The sequence below is a fragment of the Gasterosteus aculeatus genome, chromosome 2 (assembly GCF_964276395.1).
Source record: "Gasterosteus aculeatus chromosome 2, fGasAcu3.hap1.1, whole genome shotgun sequence".
Lineage (NCBI taxonomy): Eukaryota > Metazoa > Chordata > Actinopteri > Perciformes > Gasterosteidae > Gasterosteus > Gasterosteus aculeatus.
The window spans coordinates 14661262-14688672 of NC_135689.1; the positions used below are offsets into that span (position 1 = coordinate 14661262).

The following is a 27411-nucleotide window of genomic DNA, read 5'->3' on the forward strand; positions in this document are numbered from 1 at the left end:
GTCATGGAAAAGTATTGGTTAAAATGTGTATGAACCCTGAATATGGTGCTTCTTGTGTTCAATCGGTCATCCCTCCATGCCAGGGCTCCAGAAGGGCCCCTGAAGTGAGGAGAGGAGATACAACAAGTGCAAATCCAGCTCACCTACATATACTACTGATTTTGTTTCCCATTATTCTGTATTATGGTTGTGCTTTAGTTTTGAGCCTACTGCTCATTTCATTTTCACCTTGACCTAAAAAATGTTTACTGAACATGCTCACCTGGAGGTCAAGTTATAAGAGCTGGCTAGTTGTTCTATTATTCATGTTATACATACATATACAATACATGTTACATTATAATTTCAATGTTTTTTTTATTTATTTATTTATTTTATAGGCCTATTTATTAGACCTTTATTAAGTGCTGCACACAATTATTATTAATATTATTATTAATATCAACAGGCCTACCTATAATTTATAATTTTTCACTCACCTTTGCCAGTGTCAATCATTCCAGCAGTTCCAGCAGTTTGATTATAGTAACGGCTGTGAGTCGTTACTATAATTAAACTGCTATGCTGTTATTATTTTTCCCACACTGTCTTACAAAAAGAAATCAGCAATTTGATTTTAAAGTAACTGCATCATTTTATTGTGTTAATCAAAAACAATCTGACATGACATTTCACAAAGACCTCTGGGAGTATTACAGTGCACCACGTTAACTTTGGCCTTCGACCTTTGAACTTTCAACTTTAGACTTCTGTACACAGATACACACACTACTGTTCCCTTTGCCTCTATATACAGAGATCTGCTTTCCCCAAAGCTCACACGCATAAAAACACAAGCACACATTTCTCTCTTCCTCTCACACACACGTGCACACATACGCCTCTTCTTGTGAGCTGTCTTGCAGGGGTGCGTCACATGACATGGGATACAACAGGAGTGTTGATTGGAGGGCATGTGAACAACAAAGGATGTAGCTTCTTTTTTTTTCTCACCATCAGCTGTAGTGGCCAATTATTTTTTGAGGACTAGTCCTTTTTCAGCAGACACGAACAACACGTGTAAATGTATAATACAAATAAAAAAATCCACCACAACATATCAGCTTAGCTTTGCACATAAATACAAAGGAATGATAATAATATTTAGCATTGTGCTTTCTTTCTGCTGCTCTTTCTTGCCACATTGTCAAACGCGCCAGCCACCAGAATTGGTCATGCAATTTCAAAAGAGCACAAAACAACTGCTGAAAAGAGACACCCAAGCTAATTTGACATCACAACCGTGGAAAAGCAGTACGCAACTAATAATCTAATTTTAGTTAATCAATAGTAGCCTACAACTTAAATTCATTCTACGGTTTAAATGCAGAAAAGCAGCCACATCCTTTTGCGGTAAATCCTGGATGTGGTGTCAAAGTGCAGAGTGTCTCTTTTACAGGAGCCAGTCAGTTCAGTTCAGTTTAAAGAGTTAATTACATCTCTATAAAGAAGGTACATAAATAACAACGACAATGAATGCATACATCTAGAATGAACTCGCGGACCTAATTTGTGATGCCGCTGTTGTCGCGGACTTTCACCGATTGCAGCATGCTGAACACCGTACCACCAGACTTCTGAATTCATCATAGAGAGTCATGAACGCAACAACACAAATTCATCTTCCGTCCAACATGGCCAGTTGTTTTCTTTCAGACTATGGTGTTATAAAGTATGGTACCAAAGGTCGGCTCCTCGCCCGAGGCTGTACACAGAATGGACACTGAGGAGGCCGGCACATACTACACTTTAACACAGACGAGCAACAAAAAGCTTTCTTTACAGATAATACACAGAGAGAAGGATCATACTAACTGTCCATAGGGAAAAGATGACATCTTTAATCCGCAGAAGGCCATGTTATTAGTGACTGTTGCACTGAGAAGTGATTCTAACAGTGTTTGAAGTCAGATGGAAGTTTTGTTGTTGAGGGAGGTTGAAATGCATTCTGGGAAGCAGAGAACAGCCTTCTGTACATGTTGCCGTGTTGAATGAGGAATTCATCTCATATCATTGTGAATATACCTATTCTTCACAAACATATGCAAGAACAATGTAAAAGAGCGAGAAGTTGAAGTACCGCTTAAAATACAAGACAAAATCATAGTTTAACTCATAAATAACATGCTAATATTTTATATATATCGTCCTGTAGCCCAGAAACATGGGTTGTCTTGTCAGAGTCAGCTTCCCTCTACCTCCTCATCGTGTCACCCAAACCACCTTGTTTGTGATTTATCTTTCATGTTAATGCACAAAACATTAAACACAGCCAGAAACAAAAACAATAAATAGCTCCTTTTAGAGTACGGTTTAGATCATATCAAAGCTCTTGTGTCTGTGAAAGATGTTACAAGGTGTCTAGAAGTAATCCAGGTATGTTTGGGCTTTATTTGCTTTTACAGATTTCAATATTTGTGCTTCTGCCTTTTCTGTTTACTGTAAACATCTCATCCTTCCCTCACAACCTGGAATATCTTTTAGACCAGTAAAGCAATATAATTATATCTTGCCACAATCGACCGCTCTCTAACCATAATTGCATTGTATTGTGTGATTTATTTTGCTGCTACATGCCTCAATGTGCCCAAGGAAACCACAAAAACAAACAACTATATAATATAACCAGTTTTGCCACATGCTGATTTGTTCCACAGGCTAATCCACACTGCTGACATCTGCACCTCCTCCGTGACTGTTTCTGCACACACAAACATGTGAAACGTGAGTTTTTATATGTGCAACAGGAGCACCAATTAATCTGTTCCTATAGTAACAACGTTTTAAAGTGTTTGTGTGTCCGAACGCTTTTGCACGTAAATAGTTGCATTCAAATTTGTTTCCAGTTAGAGACCATTCATTTCCAGTATATTCCAGTTTCTCCATTCCCTCGTTGACACACACCATTTTCTACGTCGTTACGAAATCTTTAGGCAAGGAAAGTCGTGAGCAGAGTTTATCCCTCACTGGGGGGCTGTTTTTTTTCAGAGCGGTGCAATCCAAAGCTCAGATGTTCATACTACTATTAGTAGTTACTACCCACATATAACACTATGTAGACGGCAGCTAAAGATTGGGGTTTCTGTGGTGTCAACTAACTCTCCTTATATAGTCAGCGGCAGCAGGGAAGACAGGTGAGTAAAGGTCTATTTCCCGCAGGTACAGGTGGGTTCACTCCCACGTACCTGCATGTAACCTTGACTACGCTGGTGGAACAGTGTAAAGCGATCGTGCAGAATGAATTTGGGCTGTAAGGCAACACATGCAGGAGCTGGCCAGTGGGACGAGGACCAGAGATTTGGGTACCAAATAGTGGGGGCATCCATGGATATCTATACACAATAGAGGAGGTACTGTGTGTGTGTGTGTGTGTGTCTGCATGTGTTCTTCTGTACGTGGTTGTGTCTGTATGTGTGAACGCCTCCAGGAGTTCTTGATCTCTCAGTCTCTCTCTCTCTCTCTCTGTATAATTTTTCCTCTTTTCTTCCTTCCATTAGTCATTCTTTTCCCCTCCATGTCTTTCTTGACGTTGTTACTCCCCTGCGCTGCGAGGCGCCCGAGGATTCGGCTTCCCGTCGTGGGTCCGGCGGTTCCTCCCCTTTCTCATCTCCTGGAAGTGCTTCCACTTCTTGTTAGGTGGGCGGACAGCGGGGCCGGCGTGAGGGCCGTCCTTCCCCGGAGCAGGGAAGGGCTTATCTCCTTGCTCACTGCCGGCATTCTTTCGTGCCCAGACCTGCTCACAAATCTGGTCGACGGTGCTCAGGTTAGGGTGGTCCACCAGCTGCATGAAGTCCCGATACCAGAGCTTTTGATTGGTCATTGGGGGCCCAGCTCCGCTGCGGGGGTCCAGTCGGACGGGGGCGTCAGAGGGTAGATTGGAGGCCGAGGAGGAGGTTGAAGGTACAATTTCCAAGGTGATGCCCAGTAATGTTTGGGTGAAGCCGTGTTCCATGGCATGGCACTGGTAGACGCCCACGTCTCTCTTCAGCACGCGTCGAATCAGGAGGCCTCTGTCTGTCAGCAGGATGCGGTCATCCAGACGCAGCTGGAAAAAAGAAACCACTTCAGCAACATGTTGGAGCGGAACTTTATGCCATTTAAAAGCCATTTTAAATCACACATTAACTGCTGAAGAGCAGAATAGATCTAAATGCTGATCCGTCTATGTTGGCATTTGACTGAAAAAAGCTAAAAGGATTTTGTTGTAGCCGTTGCAGTTTATTGTCAACAACAAGAATACAAATTTAAATGGCAAGTCTTGACAACAACGTCATGTAGGACAAAACATAAAGATTACTCATAATACATGTATACATATTGTGAAATATATGCAGTCGTGTAAAACCTTTTGTCTGTGTAGTCAATGCTCCCGTCAGAAATCTTAGTTGTAACACCTCTGCCATCCCTCTCACCTCTTCACGCGGGTTCTGTGGATGTTTCTGGAAAGTCCAGGTGACTCTGGCCTGAAGGGATTTTGGGATACACTCCAAGAAAGTGCTGCTTCCCTCAACTCCATACAGCTTCCTCTCTGCCACGCGGTGCTTATGGTGGTCTGCAGGGGGCAGCAGAGACAAGGGCGTGAGGAGATCTATCGTAACCGAGGGCTCTGCTCACCTTTAACGATCCAGGACCAGTCAAGGATTAAAAAGCCAGAAGAGGGCAGGACAGGACAGATAAGACGCTGAAAAATGGAAAAGGCCATACAGGGAAGGAAAGACCAGAGTAGGTCAGACCTGGGAAAGATAATATGACACCTTCAGCTAATGTTAAGTCTAATGTCATGGAATTTGTTTCAAATATTAATAAAGATGTACACCACAGTAGTTCTTAGTTCAACATAGGTGTTATAACTAATCTTAGTTGAACTTGATTCATTGAAGCCTCAGTTGGCTGTTGATAGGAAAGTTCTTCTCACTCACTCTGCATCCTGCAGAACAATTGTGAATATCTGAACACAATTTTTGGCGACACCAAACAAAGACTCTTCTGGTTCTGGTAGTACTTATCAACCCATGTTGTCAAAATGAGTGGTGAGTTTTAGCAATGACAAAGGATCCGTGTCTGCACCCAAAATATCCACCTAAGCCACAAGTCAGAGTAGGAGCGTGAAATCCGAAGAAAGATTTACAATAATATATCGAAGCATTAAGACCCTGATTGGGTCAGAATATGAAGAATTCTGTTTCCAACGACCAGCATGTAACAAATGATGAAACTGAACTGAGCTCTGGTGAGAGCGCCTTTCCCCCGAAGGATCAGAGACAATTACCCTGACCGTAGTTTGTTTTCCACCAACGGCTTGCCTGCCACATGATGTCGTTGTATCACCCAAGAGCTTACAGAGTTTGAACGGTTTGCCTGATTCAGTTATGTGGTAGAAAACCAGACGATAGCAGAATGCTGGTATTGTGGTGTGAGAGGACAGAGGTCACCACAGAGTGAAGGGCAAAGGACGGTTTGATTTTTTGTCTGTCTCACACTGAGATGTCAGATGCCAAGAGCCTCCGAGTCAGAGCAGGATGGGGGTAAAGCTTGATTTTTGAATGTCCTCACTAATCTAAAAATGACTGGTAACAGCTGCAGGGCCGTTGTGTTTGTATCAGATTAAACAACAAGACAAAAGACAACAGTCTTTGATAAATACCTCCAGAGCACAAGGTGTTGGGGTCTCCGTTTCTCACGTCCTGACGGCGGAAACGTCTGTAAATGGAGTTCATTACAAATTACTACGACATTAGGAATTTACATTCGTGCAAAGGATGTTTTTCCTGGTTAAAATGTTGGATGACGTTTGTGTGACACAGACCTCTTGGTGTTTGGCAGGTAGCGGGTGCAGGACGTTCCGTCCCAGGCGCAGTAGGGGTCTCTGGCCAGGCAGCACTCGGCGCAGGCCTTCCCGTACACGCTGCAGCGGTGGAGGGGAACCTGGGCGATGCTCGTGTCCGAGCCCAAATACAGCTGTTGCTGTGGGGACACCGAGGGGAGGGACACATTTGAGGATTCACAAGGACACACGGATTCGAACTCCCGTTCTTGCGTCATTGTTGTTTTTGTTGTGGTTAAGCATAAATTCACTGCAGCCCGTAGCAGGAACTTTCCATAGTTAACTAACCTGTAGTAACTCATACAGTCACCAAAGCAAACGACGGAAGCACACTCAGATACTGTTACTAGACTCTGGGACGCTGTACCTGAATGTCAACTGCTAAAGGCTCATCCCATCATTCCCATGTCCAGGTGCTGCCTGGGACCGAAAAACGGCCTTAGATCCACCTAACTTCAATCATGTTGAGTTTAAAACAAACATACCCGTTTTGAGGAGATCTGCATGTCGATAATAGATGAGGCATCCTTTAGAACACACAAGATACAGTAAATGAACTACTATGCGACACAGAAAATGAATACACTTGCATAATTAAAAAGAGGTGTTTTAAGATGCTCTCAATATGCAGCTTAACAACCAATTAGCTTCATCATAGTTTTCTCACTTTGAAGACTTCAAGCTCTTCCAGTAGGAGTTCCTCCATGTTGTTCCAGCTCTCCTTGGGGACATTGATCACCTTTAGTACTGTCCCTTTGTCTGAAATGCAAGATGCATTTCATCAAATCACACCTCACACCACAGCATGTCTTTATTTTCACGTTTAAAGTAAAAACTGCTGTTAGTTATTCACCTGTGCCGATAAACATGACGTCGTATTGTCCATCGGCTGCGTTGACTCTGTCCACGGCGATCTGGGTGAAGCTGTAATCCACGTTAGTTCTGACAAAGACGGGCCGTCTGCTCATTGGGTAGACCGGGTTGTACATCAGAGGGTGGTGACGTGCAAACTGGATCACGTCGTCTGGGAAACCCTTTGTGGACTCAAAACTGCCAAATGTTTTGCTGGGACACTGTGGGAGGGCAATGAAAAAAAGTTTGTTACCAGAGAGGTGTTATGTTGGGACGGGTCTCAAAGGTGTGAGATATCATCTCCTCCTCAGGTCCCACTCTGAGCATACCAACCTACACTCTGGTATCATGCAGTTTTCTTACTTTTTGACGGTGTGCAAAGGAGGAGCGCTAGTAAATAAAGTGGAAAAACCTTTGATCTGATTCATGCACGCTGAATCTACTTTCTATGCAGTTTTGATTAATTTTGTCAAAACTGGATCTGTTATTCTGATGATTTCCGCTAATTGTACAACCCAGTGAGTTGATGATGGCGTGAGAGCAGGTTTACTGTAGGCCAAGTGCAATTACTATTCTGCGGTCATACAATGGGGATTGTTCTGCTGAGGCTGTAACAGCTGAAGCTTTGCATAACAAATTCTTCTGACGCTCTGCTGGCAAGCTGGTGGAACGTAAGAGCCTTAATGAGAACGTACTGATTGAGATGGCTGTGAAGAGCTTTGGGATTGAATTATGTCTAATACTGTAAAATAAGTGCTGCTAAGACATTTCACAAGGATATTATATGAGTTTGTATTAAAATCTGTCCAACCTTGTATTTTTACAGTTTAAGACCTTTAACGGAAAGGAGGACATGTCGACATACCATTCCTGGTCGTGGATAGGGGACTTTTCCCTGGAAGGGGACCCACTGGTAGTTGGGCCCCTCCTTGTGAGCAAAGGGCCCCAGGAAGGCCCTCCGGATGTCGTTCATGGAGTAGAGACACACTGCTGAGCCTTTAAATACACTGCTACTGGGGAACAGGGGGCGCTGGGTTAGAAACATCCATTACACACGCACAAACATGACTTTTGGGGACATTACATCGACTTACGTTCATTAACTCGAGAATTACCCAAAACCCTAACGGTAATCATCACCAGCCTAAACCTAACCCTTGACCTTACATCGAGCTACATTTTAAGGTGAAACCTCTCCTTACGCTAACATTAAACCAAGTCTTCACCAAAGGATTTAATGATTCATGATGCTCAGGTGTAGATTTTGTCACGCGTACCGACACTGTGAATGTGTAATCAGACTAATGTCCCCACAAGTCCTGAACACACACACACACACACACAGACCTGTCTGCCTCTCTTTCTTTCTCTCTTTTGCACAAACACACGCAATGTGAATGGACTCTGACCTGGAAGTAGAGAAGACTGTGTAGACTAGAGGGTTCTTTCTGTCCCTCGTCTGCAGCAGGAAGACATCGCCTGAGGACACACACACACACGCACGCACACACAGGTCAGGTGGTGGTAGTCAAGAGGTCAAAGGTTAAGAGAAAGATAAGCAAAGGCCCTTGGCAATATTTACTTTAAACAGGTATTTCGCAAATATCTGTCATAACATGGAACCAAATTCCCCGCTGCCTCGAGCAGTGGATTTTTTCTAGTTGTCATCAAGATTGAGTGTGGTTGAATGAATAGTATAGAATAGTGTTTTACAAAATGATATGCATCTCCAAGACCTGGCGTATGTGTCATACAATGTTGTAGTTAAAAAAGTTTTAGAATTTGAAGTTTTGCTGTTTTTACAGGGAGGTCCTTTGGTAAGAAACACTAGAGATAAGAGTCTCATTGTTCACACGAGGCAATGTGACGGACTCAGACTGAGCCTAATGGGTCATGACGAATTCTTCCACTTAGTTCAGCTTTCACTGCGTAACAACATAAGCACCAAGACGTCATATTAAGGCCCGAGGATTGTTCAAAAAGGTAGATTAAAAACCTACTGGTGTGCAAACAACATGACTGGAGATTCTGTGTTTGTCTTTGTGAGATGTTTGTGTATCATCCTGCAACTTCCCATTGGAAGTCCTTATATATTGAAATGCAAACATTCCATACACCACCCTCTTTACACTGCTCAGACAATACTCAGCACGTCAACGGATCCAGAGATCGATGAGCCGGTCCTGCCCGATGCAGTCGCTACGCTTTGATTGGACATTTACATGAACAGAGTTAGCGAAGGGAAAACTGTTGACTTCTGGATTTCGCCTAATGAAAACATATTATGGCCTTTTGTCATCCACAAACTCACCAGGTATGAGTCTGCAACTTTCTCTTAAGCTTTGTGCCAACGGCCTCAAACTCTTAATATCTCTAAGTCAGCAGGAATGTGGGCAAGAATGGCTCAACGCCTCATTTGAGTTCAAATAGCCTACTTCATTTCTAAACTTTTCCTTGAGTTTATTTATGCTTCTGTCAACTGAACAGAATGCTGGGAAATCTGTCTAAACATCATCTATTTATTTAGCTTCTTGCAACTAACAACCTAGACAGGTTCAACCCTTCTGTTACTGCAGTTGAGTTCCTACATGCAGGCTTCTTTCTGCAATCCCCAAAATCCACACATGAGGACTTTAACTTCACTTCACGCACCGATTGCTACGACACCATGCTGCGTTTGACAACATTGTACCCATTAACAAGTTGATTAAGTAACAAATGGGTGTATGTGAACTTACGCAGCTCATCAAAGTACGTGTCGCTGCCGTCGGCTCCGGGCACCGAGCAGATGAGACGGGTTTTGAGGAATGTCGTCCACTTGTTCACCAGACTTCGCTGACCGCCCATGTCGTTCTTATTCAAGACAAAAGAAAAAGCAGTTGTTTTAACAGATTATCTGTAAGAATTAAGTGACAGTCTTTACTGTGGTGTGTTAGACTGCTAGACTTGGTCGATGAAATATCCGTCTCACCCTGCAGAGTTGTCCGATGCGGGAGTAGGTGGACTTTCCCAGCCCCTGGGCCTCAACCGCCGTCTCACGGAAGAAGAAGAAAACCTTGTCATCGTCCAGGTTTTCACTTTCTGGGACCCAAAAGGAACCAACAAACTTCGGTTCTGGTCGAGGAAAACAGACACAAACAATGTCAGTTTCTCCATCAAGTTGTTATGACATGAAATGAAGTCAACTGAAAAGGGAAGTGATTACTTCATCATTAAAACACACACACAGACACACACAGACCATTGAGCCAGCGGGAGTCATGCTGCTCTGTGCGGATGGAGGGGCGTTTCCCCAGGCTTCTGAAGATGGTAAAGTCCCGTCCCATTAAGTCTGTGGCCACGCCTGCATACAGCTCATCACCTAGGAGACGGAATGAATCGTCCATCATAACCGGCTCGGTTCGGCTGGGTTTTCTAGTAAATGGGTAACCAGCTGATATTAATGTGCTTTGTTGCGTTAGTTACCGACGAGGACAGATGCAGCGTTGTGGCGAGGATCATACGGACTCTTCCCTTTCCCATCCTCGACCTTGGAGGGGTCAATCCTGAACACGTGGTCCTGATGGAGCGAGAGGACATGGAGGGATGTTTTAAAGTGATATTACATCTACATTTTGTTACCTTTTGTCAAAATCACACATGATTTGGGGGTTGAAATATTGGGAATTGAGTGTCAGTGTAGATTTCCGCTTGTTGTACATTTTGCTATGCTAAGCTTTCCAAGCATGAGCCATTTTAAATGTTGGATGTGAACATAATATCTTTTTGAACATGCATTTCGTTTTTGAGGTCCTGACATTTGGGGTTGACTTGTCACTTAAAGGGGGGGTTGGCAGAAGCAAATGTTGTTTGAGAAATTGTTTCCATTGACTAGATGGTATTATGTAATTAAATAAGCAACAATAACAACTATAATACTGGAATTTTCAAGTATCCAAGTCAGTGTGTTGTTTTTCTCACCTCCATCCTGTGTCCCACCTCCACGAAGGCACAGGTGGGGTGGAAGGCCCCGGTTCCACAGGCGTAGAGATGGGTGCGGTTGAAGTGGTGCACAATCTTCACATAGTTCACACAGTCGGACTGCAACACAAACATGAATACAGTTTTGGATTATGCTGCTCGGGGGCTTTAGATACACGCAGGAGGTCCATTGTGTAAATACTGCTTTACCCTTTGACATAAATCTAAATGGCAAAAATTGTACAATTTATACAACATGTCAAAATGCCACATTAGTTCACTCAAACAAAAATGAAAAACACCAAGGAAGTGCAATATACAGTTAACTGCAGCTCATTTTAGTATTAAATCATGATACCATGACCACGAAAGAAAAGAAACCCAAACACTAGAACAACTTACAAAACTCTGGCTCTTTTTTTTAGGCTTAGTGATGAACATTCCTCACATAGCTCATCTCACCCTCGCTGCCTGTGACAACACTGAGTCCCAAACTCCGCCTCCGACACACTGTTGTGACAGCCTCTGTGTTCTCGCTGCACACACATACAATCTGTGTGTGTGTCTGTACATACAAAGCTCCATTTCAACTCACACAACAGTCAAAGGTATGAAAAAAAGTGCCTGAAACCGTGAACTACACAAGATGTATGTTACTGGTTAACTGGATATTGTTTAACACACAGACAATTCTGCATCGACAAACCTGGCTACTGTAGTAAAGTTTGTATAGGCTAATGAATCATACCCCGTGACGTAAAATACTAATGTTAGTACACTTATTATTTCAAATGTGTTTGATGTATGATGTGAAGAGAGCATTTGATGAATTCTGAATAGATTGGTTAAAATATTGTTTATCGCTTCCTCTTTAATCCTCCACGTATTCAACTTTCAGTATCCTTTTTTGTGTCTGATCCCTCCTCTTCATATCATGGAGAGCAGGTTATTGACCACATCTGGGGATCAGATTACAGTAAGCTGGATCTCAGGAGTCAGCTGGAGATATTTACGGTGCACTAACGTCTCTGGCAACGGCACTGATCAGCACAACAGACATAGATGACATCGACCTGTTTTTACCCTTTAAGAGAAGATCGATACGTGATAATCAGGATGTCCCTCACATTGGCGAGACGCAATGAGCTCATGTAATGCTTTTGAACATCTGTCTTGGAAATGGCAAACTGGAAAAAAACTGTATACTGATAAATGTCTTGCTGTTAAGAAACGCTGGCTCTGACGTCTCCCGTTCGTCTCCCATTGTGGAGACGAAAGTGGATCAAGTTACCGACACTGTTGAACCCCCGGGACCGACTGGAGAAGAGGTTCATAAATACATGAATCGGACTGTCAATTAATAGTTGCCCTGCTTCCAAAGTCTGGAGACTCTTAAATATTTTTTTTCTTTCAATCCAAATACATTCTCTAGATAATAATGTTATAATAATAATGCATAATGTTTTCCTACGATGGAGCATTTCTCCATCTTGTGTTATCTCGACTCTCTTCTTTAATCAGCTGCCATTCATTGGGAATTTGTTCAGTCTCTGTAAGCGTCACCTGAGGGTGACGGACAGGCCGGTTTGTGAAAGCGGCAGCAAGCGGAATTATGGCTCATTAGGCCTGGAAACACTCACACACACACACACACACACACACCTACACACACTCACCTCAGTGGTTTAGAACAAAGGCCGGCTTTTCAGCCTTTGAAAACCACTCGGGGTGAGAGTCTGAGTGGTTGGTGTGTGTGATGTATGCATACACGTTTCCACGTGTGACCACGTGAAGGCGTTCAACCAATCGACGGGCCGATTAAAGCTGTTGACAAACACAGGAGTCCTCTGTTTCCATTTTGAAAGCAAGAGGTACACACTCTCCACCTTTGCCTCCACCCGGCGCGACGCGGATGTGAACCAACACACCTCGGCGGCCTCCTCGTGCCACGTTTCAATCAACCCTCTTGCCAAGATGCCCAATGTGTGTGTGTGTGTCTGTAGAAGACTTGTCGTGCTCCACCTCACTCCCATTGTGTGTGTTCGTCTGTGTTGGGGGGGGGCGGAGGAAGGTGAAGGAGTCAGCGCACCACTGGTTTGACAAAGTAACTTCTTTGATGCGACAAGAAGGAGGAGAAGAAAAGGTAAGAAGACGCTTGAAAGACCTTGAAAAGATCAGAAAGGAAGTAGGTGGACAAGGGAGGTGAATTATGCCAGACATCACGCATCCTCAGTGTGTGTGTGTGTGTGTGTGTGCGTCTGAGTGGGTGTGACAGGGTTCACTGGATGACCTTTGACCCACCACGGACTCATTAGTTGAGACTGTGAGCAAAATGCAGGCACTGACCTCACTGCAGCCTGAGCTTTATGTCCTCGCCCTCGTGTTTAATAAAGCTGTATTGTTCCTCAGTGGATGTCTTTTTTCCTTTTATTCCACTATCCATTCCCTTCTAGAAATGATTAACCCAATCTATCTATTTATTATTTCAGCCACTATCGGCTCCCTCCCTCTCACATTAGCCAGGCTTCCATTCAAGCATTACGTCACCTATTGATTTATAGTTAAACGGAGAGGTCAGCTGCTAAATATTGTGAGGATTTTCACACTTAGAAAATGGAAGTTCCCCACATGTCTTGAGTTTTGTTCTTTTGATGTATTAGAATCTAGTTTTACTGGATAATGTGACTGAAATCTCCAGATATTTAAAAACAACAGCTCTCATTTTCTTCCCGTTTATTTGGCCCTCATATTTTGTCGACCCATGTAAGCAGTCATTTGACTGAACACACGCATTAGTTACACAACACAGCGCTGTGTATTATCCCGGGGATGCTGATTGCTTCTGCTGAAAACACAACGTATATCTGCATTGACATTTGTCTGACATTTTTCTCCTGCGAAAGAATGATTTCTGCACTCTGACCAACAATCTGTTCAGCTGTAATAACATCACTAAGTAACACATCAAGGTGGGGCAGGAAATCCTTTTTTTTCCGGTTAGTTGGATTGAAACACTGAGTTGTCGAGTGTGCAAAGGGAATTATCCTCCCAGTAGTGATCTACAGTGATCTACTCAGTGATTAAAATGTATTGTAAGTCGCTTTGGATAAAAGCATCAGCTAAATGACCTGTAATGTAATGTAATTATATTCAGTGAGAGTCCAATAATCCGTGGTTTTCAGGAGAAGGCTTCACCTATAGTTGAGGGTTAACGCCCTTGTTCATGAGCACAGGTTTCTACTACCTAAAGCACTAAATACAGCTTATTTTGTTCGTTCCTCCCAATCAGCACGTCAATGTGAGCATGACGCCAAATGGACGCAAGTGCAGCCTCACAGAACCTCTCACACGACTGCAGATCCTTCTTTTCATGACAGGCAACACAATGTTTTCAGCTAAGAAACCCCGGCCAGAGGAGGCAGAAGCTGCGTTATCCAGGGTCAAACACTGCGGACGTTATCATCATTACAAATCAAACGCCTTCTGCTTTCAGGGAAAGCTATACAGGCATGAAAACAAAATGTGAAAGCGTTGGTCATTTCAGCCCTTTTCAACAGACAACCAACGCTGTTTTCTTTGTGGAGTGGACGGATTCATGTTATAAGTTTACGCCATCGCTCAACCTCAACATTGACCTCCTTTTCCACAGTGTCCTCCTCTGTCAATGGACGTGACAGCATAAACCGCACTTTTTTTGTGTCTCAGTTTACTTCTGACCGTGTTCAGGTGCATGTGTCTTAGAAGAAGTCTTCTTAGTCGTCTTTCAATGGGCACGTTTTTCAGCCCGTCACATTCCTTATGCGGAGAGCTCCCATGATGCGGTGTGCTATGCTGGAAAAGTTATTTTTATGGTGGCTGGCAATTTAATTTATCACATAGCACAAATTGTACCGGATATGATCACAGCAAACGAAAAAAAGTAGAAGAAAAAAGTAGAAGAAATATGAGACGTCTGCTTCAACTAACGTTGCAAGTTTTGTGTAAAAAAAGCTCCAACACACGCCTAATATCAGGGTACGACGGCCGTGAGGAAGAAAGGATTCCTCGAGCAAGTGCATAGTGACATTGGGAGGACTGACGGGGTTGTAAAGCACATGAGAAACTTCCCAGAGAAGCAGCCTGTGCAGAGAGGAGGACCAGAGATCCAGTGAACACTGTAATTAGGCTGTGAGGTCGGGTCAGCTCTCTGTGTGTGGGTAAACGTTCACAAAGGTGCCAAAAGTCAATGGGAGTGTGTTGAATAAAGGATGACAAATAACAAAGGCCAGAAAAGCCAGAATAATAACTGACCGGGGGGGGAAAGCTCCTTTCAATGTAACTTTTGTCTTCAAAATGTCCCCTAATTCTGTTTGATTGCATTTTTTTCTAACCTCATCCTCCCCCCGCCTCTCCTCCCCTTCTTCCTCCGGAGCAATTGTATTATTTTTCTCCATCACTCTCCTTCCGTCTCCACTGTTGCTCTCTCTTTCAAACACACACACACAGAGAAACCTGAAGGCAGCGTCAGACAGACTCCTGGTCAGGTGAAACTGGACACTGGGGCTTTGAATGAATGGAGCTCGTTGTGCGTCTGCTCCAGCTGTGTAATCACATTGATGAAGGGCTTGTTCTACACACACAGAGACAGACGCACACACATCCAATACTTCAACATAATATAAATATATAACTATATATACCACTTATTTTACCAGTCGACTCCGTATATTTATATATATGTACAGTGTGTATATATATATATATATATATAAATAAAGGCAGATTTGGCAGATTTGTGCGTGTCCGGAAGCATTGACGGGCAGTTACTGTTCCACACACATGCACACACCTACGCAGCGCACAAACTATATGCGTTGGCTAATTGTGTGTGAGGCAGTCCTGGGTGGTCTACAGGCTTCTCCTCTATATGTCGGTCAGTGAAGCCAGACTCCGTCCGCACACATCACATTCAGACACACAATCGTCACTTTTGCTGTTGACTCAACATATTCTTGGAAAATAAATGCTAGTTTTCTGTAGCTCAAAATAGAGAATCAAAATAAAAGCCACCAATAAGATTTAAGTATCAGAGTTAAATCCCAGTCAAGGACACTCACTTCTATACTTAACTTAATGTTAGGTTGTTACCTTGGTGGCTTAAAATTACCTTATAAATAATTAAATTATTGTTAACTTATTTTCTGTTTATTATAATCTTCTGACAAATTTTGAATGATTCCTTTAATGTTTCTTGCAGTGAAAAAAGACTCTTTAGTCTCAATCGTGTCTTCCTTGTAAAATAACAGTTAATTAAAGCCACACTGCAACCTGACGTAACACGTGTTTACATGCTGTGGGTTAATTAACAGATTTGTCCAGTACCTCAAACCTAATTTTGTCTTTGTCATGTCTTAATTACTGTGCTTACAGTTTATTAGTGCTTTGTGATGCTTCAATATTTAACTCCTTATGGGGGAATACTGCAGGCCTCTCGGAGCCACTGCTCATTTCACTTTAACTTTAAAGTTTATTTTTCTAGAAAGCTTCACTTCCAATTGTTCCTCATGTTTCTTTGCATTGCTTTGACAGCAATACTTCCTGTCCCTGTTTTATGTTTCTCAAGTAAAAAACGCAAGCTCTAAAACATGTATGTGCACATAGAAATCTGGTTTCAGCAGAACACAGCATGTTCTAACTGGGTTTATCTATTTCTTTAAGTAAAAATGGTCGATCTACATTAGCAATTTGTGATTCGTGTTGCCAATGTTCTGTTAACCTGAAGTTGTGGTTGTTTTTGTCCCCCAATATTACAATACATGTGCTAACTTAACGTGTCGAGTGTATCTCTGAGTCCCCATTTAAGAACAATGTTTCTTTCATGAAGCCAAAGCACACAATAAAAGTCAGAGTGCAAATGCAACTGGAAAACACAAATGTCTTTAAGATATGTTGAGTAAGCCGGTCAGAAAGCGTTTGAACAAAGATTTGGAGGGTGTGATTGCACCACAGGGTAGGAGCATTGCAACTTTTATAACATGTTATCAGTTTAAACGTGGTGTTTCTGTCTTGTGATCCCTCCCATGACTCCAGTGGATTAAACGGTAGCATTGTGTTGTGTTGTGCCAGTTAGCAGATGAAAGTCCTCCACGAGGAGCTCCTCAGCCCCGTTATTCATCTCTGTGTGCAATGTATGTCCTAGGTTATGATTTATACAGGTTTACATTTCCCATTATATGCGCTCATGCACAGTTTAAGAGGTGTGAAGAGACTCACAGTGATATCCTTCCCAGCCCAGTTGCACTCCTCCCTCCAGTCGACAGGAGCTGGCCAGTAGATCTGAAACGCAAGAGCCAAAGGTCAGAATATCCGGTCCCTGAAATCTGAATTAATTACAAGGGCGTTTGGATAAAATCTATAAAATCTTACAATTCTAAAGTATTAAACAGCAAAAACAACAGGTCTTTGTTCCCTCTTGATGAGTAATATGCCCCTGAGATGGGACCTCCTGACTCTCCCCTCTCATGTAAAGAAGGATGACCCGACCACATTGAAAAACAGCTCCAACTACGGTTACCAATCACACCCAGGTCATAAATCAAACCCGCCCATAAATCCCAACCCAACAGAGACTTCACATCCAGCGCAGGAGGGAAGTACATGTAATTTACTCCAAACAGCTGTGAACAGATGTGGGCTGTTTTTACATCTATGGTCCTTTATGCATTTATGTGCGCTCATTGTGTTGGTACTGTGTACATTTTAGTATTAATGTGCTCGTGTGTATTCCAGTGGCTATGACTACATACTCCAAAGGAAAAGGTTTCAATAAACCGATGTCACTAGATATCAAACACAATGAGGTTTTTTTGAATGAATTCAGTCTTTTCATCTCATTCCAGCTCCTTTCTACCTTCCTCTATCAATCCCACATTGACCGTTCTCCTATTGTTTGACATTAAGCCGTTTAAGTGATCACATATGTGCAAGAAACATGATTCTGTCATTTTCAAAGGAGCGTATTTATAATAAGTGTCCACAGTTGAATATTTCTCTTTCCTCAGTGCCTTTTGGTCCACATGAAAACGAACCCATGAAGCACATTTGGCTTAAGAGTAACGGGTGATTCTCAGGAATCAGACAGTATGGCAGTGGTTGTAAAGACACTTCCTGATTTCGATCAGCATAATCTCCTCTCTGCAGTTTGTTGTTAACACGAACTAAAGTAATAAAGTGATTTGATCATAAGAGGCACATATGGTAACTAATAAAGCCCAGAGGGCAAGCAGAGTTTTCTTGGAGACAAACCAAGCGAAGCTTGTGTCTGTTTTCAACATATTGTCTTCCACTAAAATACTGTGTAATAAAACAAAGAGTAAAAGGGTTGAAACCTCAGCAAAGTGTTTAATCACCAAACCTTCCCTACTTTCACATATTTTTTGACAACTTCATAAAGATTCGACACGTCATCTGTATTTTGGTGCTGACCAACCTTGTGCTCCTGCTTGGCGATGTTGTCTAACGACAGCGACAGCAGGAAGTTCTTGGCCCCGACGAAGAGGCGGCCTCGTTCCTCATCCAACAGCAGAGCGCTGAAGCAGCACGAGCGCTCCAGCTCGAACCTCCGCACCCCGTGGAACTGCTGCAACTCTGACAATTGCACAGATATAAAAGGACAATCGTTTCCATCTGTTTGATGGTGCAGGAATAGAAACCTTCAATTAAAACCGAGATACCTCTGCAGGAGTGCAGTCAGTATTGTAGTGTAAATGTATCGGCATCTCCAGGCTGTGGGCTGCTGATGTGCATTCTACATGTTGTTGATGAAATGTGAGTTAAGAACAAAATGCATATTGTGTTGTCAGTGTGGAAAACGCATTCATGGCCATTAACCGTCAGATCATCAGTCTTCATATCCGTCGGTTGTCGACAGTGCTGCAACAAGTCGTCTGGTCGACAGAGAACGTTACTCTCTGATTTAAACTGGGCCGGTCCGGTGACTTATGAACGGGCAGGACAAACATCTGACAGTAATGAGACTATTGGTTACAATGGAAAAAGTGACTTTCCTTGCTTTTACCGAGCTTCCAAGAACAAATTCTGGGGGGGAAACAGTGCCCAGGAAAATTCAGCTTATATGTTTTACTTTAAGCTATAATAGTAATAACCAAAGTCATGGAAAAGAAAGAAATAAAGGCACTGCGTCCTACGCCGCTGGCCCACGCTCTGCTTACACTTTAAAATGGCTTCATCGGCCTGCCGCTGTTCTAATTCATACGTTTTGTTAAGACTCAAACCCCACCCAGCAGTTGGGAGGATGACATCAGGCACTGTGGGGATACCGCTCTTGTTTGTTATTAACGAGGCTTTTTTAGCAAACATGTTATTATTCAGCCCCGACATGCTGCGACGGTAATAACCCGCGTCCCAGAGAAGACACACAATGCACGCACAATGCACCTAGTCGAGTTCAGGCTGTAAGTGGCAGCTTCCAGTGATGGAACACATCCCTGGTTTATGCGGTCGTGTTGGGCATTGAGCCGCCTTCACAATGCTCGAGATGAAACTCAAACCCCGCCGCTGTGTTTAAGCTCTGTGTGTGTGTGTGTGTGTTTGTGTGTTCGCTTTTGTGTTGCTGTTAATCACACTAACCACAAATTACAGCTTGCTGCTGTTTAAGACTGTTGACAGTTTACAGTTTATAAAGGGATATTGTGGAAGCTGTGTGATGCATGAAAACGTGTGTGTGCCTGTGCACGTACTGCATGCAAAACAACGTATAGATTAGGCGCCATAAGACATAAACTCACAAGCACACAAGAGAAATTCCCCTTCTTTCCTTCGCAAAACATTGCATCTTACCTTTGTATGAGAGCTTCATGCGGGGTGAGGAGGAGGAGGAGGAGGCAGAAGAGGAGGAGGATGAAGATGTAGAGGAGGAAGCTTGGGTTGTGGCAAGACCCAGCAGGAAGAGAGCGCTGCAGGTGACCGTCATCATCATCATCATCATGGTCATCATCTCGGCTCGCTCAGAGCGAGCTCCTTTCTTCAAAGTCAACTTAGAAATTGGAGTATGTGACTTGATTGTGGTATTCAGCCTAGATTGATGTCAGCTTTAATGTGAAATGTTGGGTTTTGTTAGTTTGGTTCTGATTTAGAGGGAAAACGTCCTGTTCTCTGTCAGTGTCTTCGCTCCAGTCCACCTCCCTTGGTTTGGGCCCGGGTCCTGTTTGGTGACGGTTCAGAATGAGCTCGGCACTATAATTCCAAAACAGATTCTCTGTCTTGGCGTTTGCTTGAGGGGGGCTCTCCTTGGCTTCCTTTCAAGATCTTAATATTCAGCGTATTCTTTATAACACCCCCCTTGTTTCCGAGGAGTCTCTCCAAGCCAACTTACAGCTCAACTTGTGAAGGATGACCGAGATCCCTCTCACCTCCGAGACGAGGCAACGACGTCACGCACGGACCTAAAAATAGAAACAGAAAGGGAGACCATTTAGGATCGGAAAGAACCAGCATTTGTTTGCATGTGCCAGGGATGCCCCCTGCACACAGACTCACACAAACACACACACACACACACACACACACACACACACACACACACACACACACACACACACAAGTTTAGTCAGCGTCAGATTTGTGTCCTCAGGCTGCGTCAACGCCAGCCTCCATTATGGCAACACCACTATAATCTCTGCACATTACAAAGAGACCCAGGGACAGTATCCAAAACACACACACGCTGACCATGATAATTAGGACTGTGTGCGTCTGAGTGTGTGTGTGAGTGTCCTGTCTGTGGCACTGCCAACTCAAAGTCCCTTTCTTTCTCTCTGTCTCCCGATCTCTGTGTCTCCACACTGGCAGACCATGTCCCCAGATGAGATCGCTTCATTGCTGAGGACACGATGAGCCAACGGCCACGTGGATGAATGTACAGTTTGATCGCAAGACTCCATTGTTGCTTGTGAGCAAATCCAGATAATAAAGTTTTTTTTTCCCTCAGGAAAATAGGATTACAGTCAATATTGAGTCAGCATTGAATTACCCGCTGGTAGATACAATTCATTATAATTTATTCACAGCCTCAAACTGTTGGCTTTTATAATGTTCTCTGCACACGGCGTCTTCAATGAGCAGTTTCTCTGTTTCAGAGTCTACTGGGATTTTGTGTCAAGAAGTACATAAAAAGAATCACCATGAAGTAATTCGAGAGCTGGAGTCAAATTTGGAGTGGCAGATTTGTTATTGTTGCGGAAAAAGCCCCAATAAGTTTGTTCTTTGCCTGTGAGTGCGTTAAACCACGACTCTACCACAGCGGGGGCCGGAATGAGGTCACTGGTTTGTAAGCTCACACGTATATGAATGTTGTGTAGTCAAAGTGTACACTGGACAGACGCACACTCTCACACGCCTCTCTCCCAGTACTTTGGACCCTGCGGTCGGCCGTGACAATAAAGCCTTTCAGCAGAAACAGTCTCCTTTATTATATTACACCTCACAGTCGGCACTCAGTCAGGAACAGGCCGGCATTCTGCTTCCCCCCCTCTTTCCCTTTCGTTGGAACTGGATGTGATTGTCAGTGATATCAGGAATAGGAGAACAGTTATTACCTTTCTTCATATGGTTCATGGATTCTTCGAAATGACTTAAAGGAGCCAGTGTTTAAAAAGAGGCCCGCTGGCCCCAAGAAGCTTTTTTCAAACCTCGTAGCCACATATGTGCTGAACTTAAGTAGCATAAGAACAAAGATCCATCACAATATGTACAGTACATATATGCATGATTAGTAACGGGGTCTGATGGACGTCCTGGTCAGTGACGTCATCCACCTCATTCATCTTGTGCTTTTCTTTTCATTTGTTAAAATATCTGGTGGGAAAACTTCTGAAAGCTGCGGCGGTCCCTTTTAAGCACACATGTGCGCATTAAAATACAGAAAGATGCAGTATACACACGCACACATCAAAGTACACACACGGACAGGCCCGTCAAGGCTGTTGGCACAGCGTTTTATGAATAATGGAGCTATTGAGGCGTGAAGACAGGAGAGCTCTCATAAACTCACGGCTCCCAGGCCGCAACACAACAGGCCGGAGCTGAGCGGGAACATAAACTCCCACATAACCTGCACACACACACACACACACACACACACACACACAGGAATGGACAAACATACTCACAACCTTATGTTTCAGAACTGCACAAAGAGGCTATGTGCAGGTGTGAATATCCTAAAATCAGGTGCGTAGCAGAATATTTATGCGTGTGTCTGTGTGAAAGGCCGAATAAAGACTGCGAGCCTGTGTGTGTGTGTGTGTGTGTGTGTGTGTGTGTGTGTGGGTGTGTGAGTCTCAGGGTTTGCACGTTGCTGCAAAGACGGCGCAGTATTTCAAGGACCTCAGCGCTTTCGTCAGCTGCAGCTGCGTGACACACAAACACGCACACAAACCCTCCGCGTCACAGTTCTTGGGAGTGACGCGGGGCGGCATTGAGGCGCTTTCCTCCCGCGGGCCGCTCTAAAAGGAATGGACGGCCCCATTGTTCCTCCCCGAGCCGTGTGAGTGTGTGCGCATCATGTGTGTGTCTTCCAATACTGCTATTATGAGTTTAAGGGACCATTATTGTCTCGCACACAGCCTTGTATCATCCCAGAGCCCTGAGCCCCCCCCCCCCCCACACACACACACACACACACACACAATTATGTTCAGGAACTTATATACAAACTCTCTGCTTCTCAGCACTTTAGATCAGTCAACACAAACACACACACACACACACACAAATACACGAACTTGCATGCTACATAATGCATCTTAATAAAAAAAGCCATTGGGCCCACTGACACTTGCATTCTTCAGCTTCAACAGACATGGAGCCGCGACATGCCAAGAGGGAGTGGATTAAAAATAAAGAGAAGGGGGGGTGAGGAGGAGGGGGGAGGCCGTCCTGTTAAAAAAGCCCAACTAGAGACAGAGGCAGGACAAAGCAGTCAGGGCGGGTCAGGCCTTTCAGATGGAGGTTGGAGTGCAGGCCGACAGCACAACACAAGGTAATGAATGTTTATCAGCAGTTTGACCTGCAGCCCTTCAACCGTCACCGGTTAGAGAGGAAGAGAGTCATAGACGCCGAGGGTCTGATGGGGAAGAACACAGGGTGGGATGAGGGCGAGTTACTAGTGAGGGAGAAAGATAGAAATGAATGAATATGAAGAGCATTTGGTAGAAAGAGGAAGTGAGAGAGAAACCGGGGTGATAGGAGTGATGTGGGACACTAGGACAAGCACTAAATAGGAGGAACAGGGAAGGCAAAGAAATAACGAGGCTTCGGAGACTAAAAGTTAGGAAGGAAGCCGCAATTGGAAAAAGAAAAGTGAAAAATGAGAAGAAACTGAGTGTGAGAGGAGGGAGTTTTATGAAGCTAAGAAGGAAGTAGCCTTCGCTAGCGGAGAGGAGAGATGGGGGAGGCAAGAGGGAGACAATATGAGTAGAAGGGACGGAGCAATATACAGACGTCACACCCTCACAGCCCCGTCCCACGGAGGACACGAGGGAGGGAGGGAGGAGAAATGAACGAGGCGAGAGGTGGTGTACAGAAAGGAGCCAATTGTTTTCGCCTGCAGGGAGAAAAGAGTTTCCTTGGCCTCTTACCAACAAGTCTAGGCCTCCCTGCGAAGGAGAAATGAAAGGAAGGAGGGACGGGTGGATGGAGGGAGGACGAGGAAGAATGAGGGTGAGGAGGAGGGAGGGCTCTCAGCTTTACAGAACAAAATTACTGAAACAGCAGGTTACTCGTGGCTTTTGCACCGGTTTGTCTGGAGAAGAGGGGGCACGGGGGGATTAAAGCAAATTATGGAGACGAAATGCAAGAACGCAAAAAACAATCCTCAGGAAAAGATATTGCCCCATTGATCTTGAGTCTTAGGGCTATATTGATGTTTTTTAGTATCTTTGCACGAAACAAAAAAAAGACGAAGACTAAATATGGAAACATGTGCGTAGTGCATGTGATTGTTATTCATTCGTAAGTTGTTGATTCGAGGTGTGAATCATTGAAATAACACGTCATTTCCTTGTGGATACTCCCTGCCTCAACCGAGTATTTGTCCCTCATCTTTTAAAACACAGATGAGTGGAGGTATGACGGGTAAAAGGAGCCGACTTATGGGAAGCAAAATACTGTTTTTGTTTTCCCACTCACCACATAACAAACAGTTGAATTGAATTATTTTAATCATATTGTCATGCTAAAAACACCTGACATGCGTTGGAACTATATGCACCTCATGCCTGCCAAGGTATCATTTAGCTTTTTTACTATCTTGCCCACGGCAGTAGTGCGTATTTATCACATCAACTTTTTTGGGGGGGGGTTAAAGTTGAGAAAGTTGACTGATAAAGAAATGTTGGTTGCGATTAGCATGTGTGTAATTGATCGTTAAGGTGGAATAAAAAGCCTTTAGACATGAATGCGGGTCTGTTTCTTGACAAGTATTAAATGAAAGTACAAGGGCAGCAAAGACATCCAAACTCTCTACATTCCGACCTTGGCAGTTCAAAATAATCCTTGAGAAATGAAAAACGATAACACATGAAAGCCGGACCCCTCAATATGTGCAGAGAGAAGTGAGAGAGGACGAGCAGGTGATGCGGGGCGGCTTTGGCTGCAGGTCAACACGCTGCGGACTGTGAAAAACAAGTGACGAAGCAGAATGCAGTAAGACTTTCAGCTGTGACCCCGTTATTGTTTAAAAGCACTGGTTCATTTTGTTTCAGAGCAGAGAGCTGAGAAAAGCCACACAGGTTGATAACGGTACAGAACAAGCCTTCACGGGGGAAAAAGCTCAGTCACGTGAAAAGTCTACCGTGCACTATGGATTATAGGAGTACAGTGTTGTTTGCAGTGGAGGGTCTTGGGAGTAAGGACACACACACACACACACACACACACACACACACGACCGTCAAAGCAAAGCAGCTGTAAGTCAAAAGGGATTCGGGGTCTTTGCTCTTTAGAAACCTGCAAAAGAAAAGTGAGAAAAGGAGAGCGAGGCGATCTGGGGCTGCACAGTTCTAAAGGACACGGGGTAAATGAAGGAGGCAGGGAGGTTACTTCGCCATGTCGGCTGCTGGGGCCGAGCCACCTGGCCCGGCGACCATTAATGGAAAGTTTCCCAGCCTGTGAAGCCGTTGATAGCTGTCTGAAATGCAAGTGCACCCCCCAAACCCAAGCGCTCTCACTCATTATCGATGCATCACTGTACGTCGCATCTCTCACTATTCAGATGTTTTCAGTATTTTGTTTCAATCAATTAAGCTCGCACAGCCTGAATTGGCCAAAGAAGAACCGCCTCCCTACGGTCACAAGAATGCCTGAAAGCTCCCATCAAAGAGGCTCTGGGAAAAAAAGAGACAACGAAGGAGCCGCTGAGGCGACGGCCCCCAGCTGGCAGCTGGTACCATTTGGCCGTGTTGGATCCAGAAGCAGCAGTGAGTCAGAACCTTAGTGGTCTCCTTACTGGAGCTTTTCCAAACAGCCGAGAGAAGACAACTCACTTTCAACCCGAGCCCACATGTCGTTGGGGAGGTAATTAAGAGATATTTGGATTTGTTGATTTGACCACAAATGACTAAGTTATGCGGCTAAAGTCAATACCAGCTATTACAGTGCAGTAATGCCAGAAAGCCCCAGATCTTCCCTGCGCCGCATTATTATCTGAATCATCATTTGGATGATGATTAAAACACGTAAACAGCGACCATGAACATTCCTGACTGGGCAAGTTAATATCAACTCACCTGTCCAGCGGTTTCCAGGGGAACAGCTCAGAAGATCCCAGGACAGGATCAGTGTCCACATGAGCCAAACATGCCTCGGACGGCACTGATGGTTTTCACAGTTACCGCGCTGCTTATTCGTGTTTGATCTAATAATCTTTCCATTGCCTTATAAAAAAAATGTCCGTATGAGACAAACCTGATTATAGACCATCAGAGTCGATTGCTAAATACCTACGAGCTCTCAGATGAATGATGCCATTGCTCTCATGCATACATTCAATAAGAATGGAAGTTGAAGTGAATCCTGAAATTTGTCCCTGGAATAGCCGATGAATAATAATGTTGAATTTCAAAATAATCAATAGATTTAGTTGTTTTTCAGGCTGCAGCGGGTAAAAGCCAGTAATTCCAGTGATGGGAATGGTGCCTGGAGGGCAGAAAGAGAGCAGAGTCCCGCTTTGGTGCAAAAAGTCCAAAAAGCAGCCGGTGTGTGAATTAAAAAGCTGTGCAGTGAGATCAGAGTATCCCCCTCTCTGCAGTCAGCCCCGCTGATGAACGGCCGCACTCCACTTAGAAGAGCACACAGCCGCCTGTGCACACACATAAAACTCTTCTTAACACACACACGGGACGAGTTCACGCGCACACACACACACACACCCCGTTGTCACAGAAGCTGAGCGAAGTAGAAGTGCTCAGAGGGAGAGCAGCCAGTAATAATGGACTTAATTCAAGAGGGGAGAGAGACAGAGAGGGAGGGAGGGGTTGAAGGGAGGAGGGGAAGGTGGGAGGTGAGGGGAGTGGAAAGGGGCAGGGACGTGCAATATCCTATTTCCTATGTGTGTGTATGTGTGTGTGTGTGTGTGTGTGTGTGTGTGTGTGTGCTACTGTGGCGTTGTATTGATACCTGTCTATAACTTCTACTTCCATCAGTGACTTTGATTAGTGTTTAAGAAGACGTTTGAAACGAGGCTCCCTCTGATAATTTGAACCATTCACTGGAAAGTTAAAAATCGCGAGTGGAACGCTGTGTGCTCTCTTTTTTTACTCAGGAGACCGTTGAAAGAGTGGAAATGAAAAAAATCAATGAGTCACATTATGCATTGTTCCAATCCCGCATTCAAAGTGCACTTGTACAATTTCTGTACAACATCCTCCCGATGCGAGCTTCCAGAGTTCAAATCCTGCCCAAAAAGGCCTCCCTGGCGGGACGTCACGCCTACTCGACATATCGCGAGCGATGTTTTCTTGGCCATCTCTGGAACAGTGTGACATGGGATGAGCGGAGAACACTGTTGGAACACAGCGTGCAGAAGCCTCCAGTGACAAAGATGAGTCTTGAGATTTGGGAGTAAGTGCCGTGAGATGTGACGTGACCAGAGGCCTGACTTTACCCTGCTGTGACCTACGCGTCGCTCCTATCCAACAACTCTGACGGCATCCACGAACAGAAAGACAGACGTCCGGGACAATAACATGACGGCATGGTGGTGTGGACAGCATGTGGTCTGATAAGCCATTGTACACGCAGTAAGAGACGTTTATAACACATGAGGGCTCACATCATCCTGCACACGAGTAAAGGGGGAAGTATAATATCATGATTACCAGCATCTGAACACAAGAATGTTTAAGAAGTTTCAAATGAAAGGAGAAAAGTTTCACTGATATGAAGTTTTAAAAGGGCCTCACATGCCACACCAAACTCCAAGTCACTGAGCCAGTGGAAAGATCTTAAGAGGGTTTTTAAAAACTTAATGTTCTCTTGTGTTTTGCTGCGGTGAGCTTCCACACAGATAGTCACAAAGTATTCCTTTGATGACGTTTTCACGAAGGAAAAGAGAAGTATGAAAGCATACGAGTTTATAGAAACATTACCTGTGATATTTAATGGGCATGCATCTGAATCCTCATTTTGTGTACTGCTTGTTTTCAGTACAACGCTGTCACATCTTTTCTCCACTCGTC

At 44.1% G+C, this 27411-nt stretch overlaps 1 protein-coding gene across 2 annotated transcripts in view; it reads right to left on the reverse strand.

The window, feature by feature from the left end:
• Positions 1 to 609: 609 nt before the first annotated feature.
• sema3b (sema domain, immunoglobulin domain (Ig), short basic domain, secreted, (semaphorin) 3B) overlaps positions 610 to 27411 on the reverse strand; it is a 53119-nt gene continuing 26317 nt past the window's right edge. Inside the window, exons 1-18 of one of the 2 annotated variants that reach the window (XM_040193643.2) lie at positions 25462 to 26086; positions 19514 to 20118; positions 18144 to 18301; positions 16928 to 16990; positions 10676 to 10795; positions 10181 to 10274; positions 9957 to 10076; positions 9687 to 9829; positions 9454 to 9568; positions 8125 to 8194; positions 7581 to 7725; positions 6717 to 6936; positions 6531 to 6622; positions 6349 to 6390; positions 5846 to 6003; positions 5684 to 5739; positions 4452 to 4591; positions 610 to 4084 (exon numbers count right to left, since the gene is read on the reverse strand). In XM_040193643.2, the coding sequence (XP_040049577.2) occupies positions 3572 to 4084; positions 4452 to 4591; positions 5684 to 5739; positions 5846 to 6003; positions 6349 to 6390; positions 6531 to 6622; positions 6717 to 6936; positions 7581 to 7725; positions 8125 to 8194; positions 9454 to 9568; positions 9687 to 9829; positions 9957 to 10076; positions 10181 to 10274; positions 10676 to 10795; positions 16928 to 16990; positions 18144 to 18301; positions 19514 to 19670 (2406 nt within the window). In that variant the 5' untranslated portion in view covers positions 19671 to 20118; positions 25462 to 26086 and the 3' untranslated portion in view covers positions 610 to 3571. Of the gene's footprint in view, positions 4085 to 4451; positions 4592 to 5683; positions 5740 to 5845; positions 6004 to 6348; positions 6391 to 6530; positions 6623 to 6716; positions 6937 to 7580; positions 7726 to 8124; positions 8195 to 9453; positions 9569 to 9686; positions 9830 to 9956; positions 10077 to 10180; positions 10275 to 10675; positions 10796 to 16927; positions 16991 to 18143; positions 18302 to 19513; positions 20119 to 25461; positions 26087 to 27411 lie in introns of those variants that run through there. The other variant, XM_078093233.1, reaches the window with a different exon arrangement.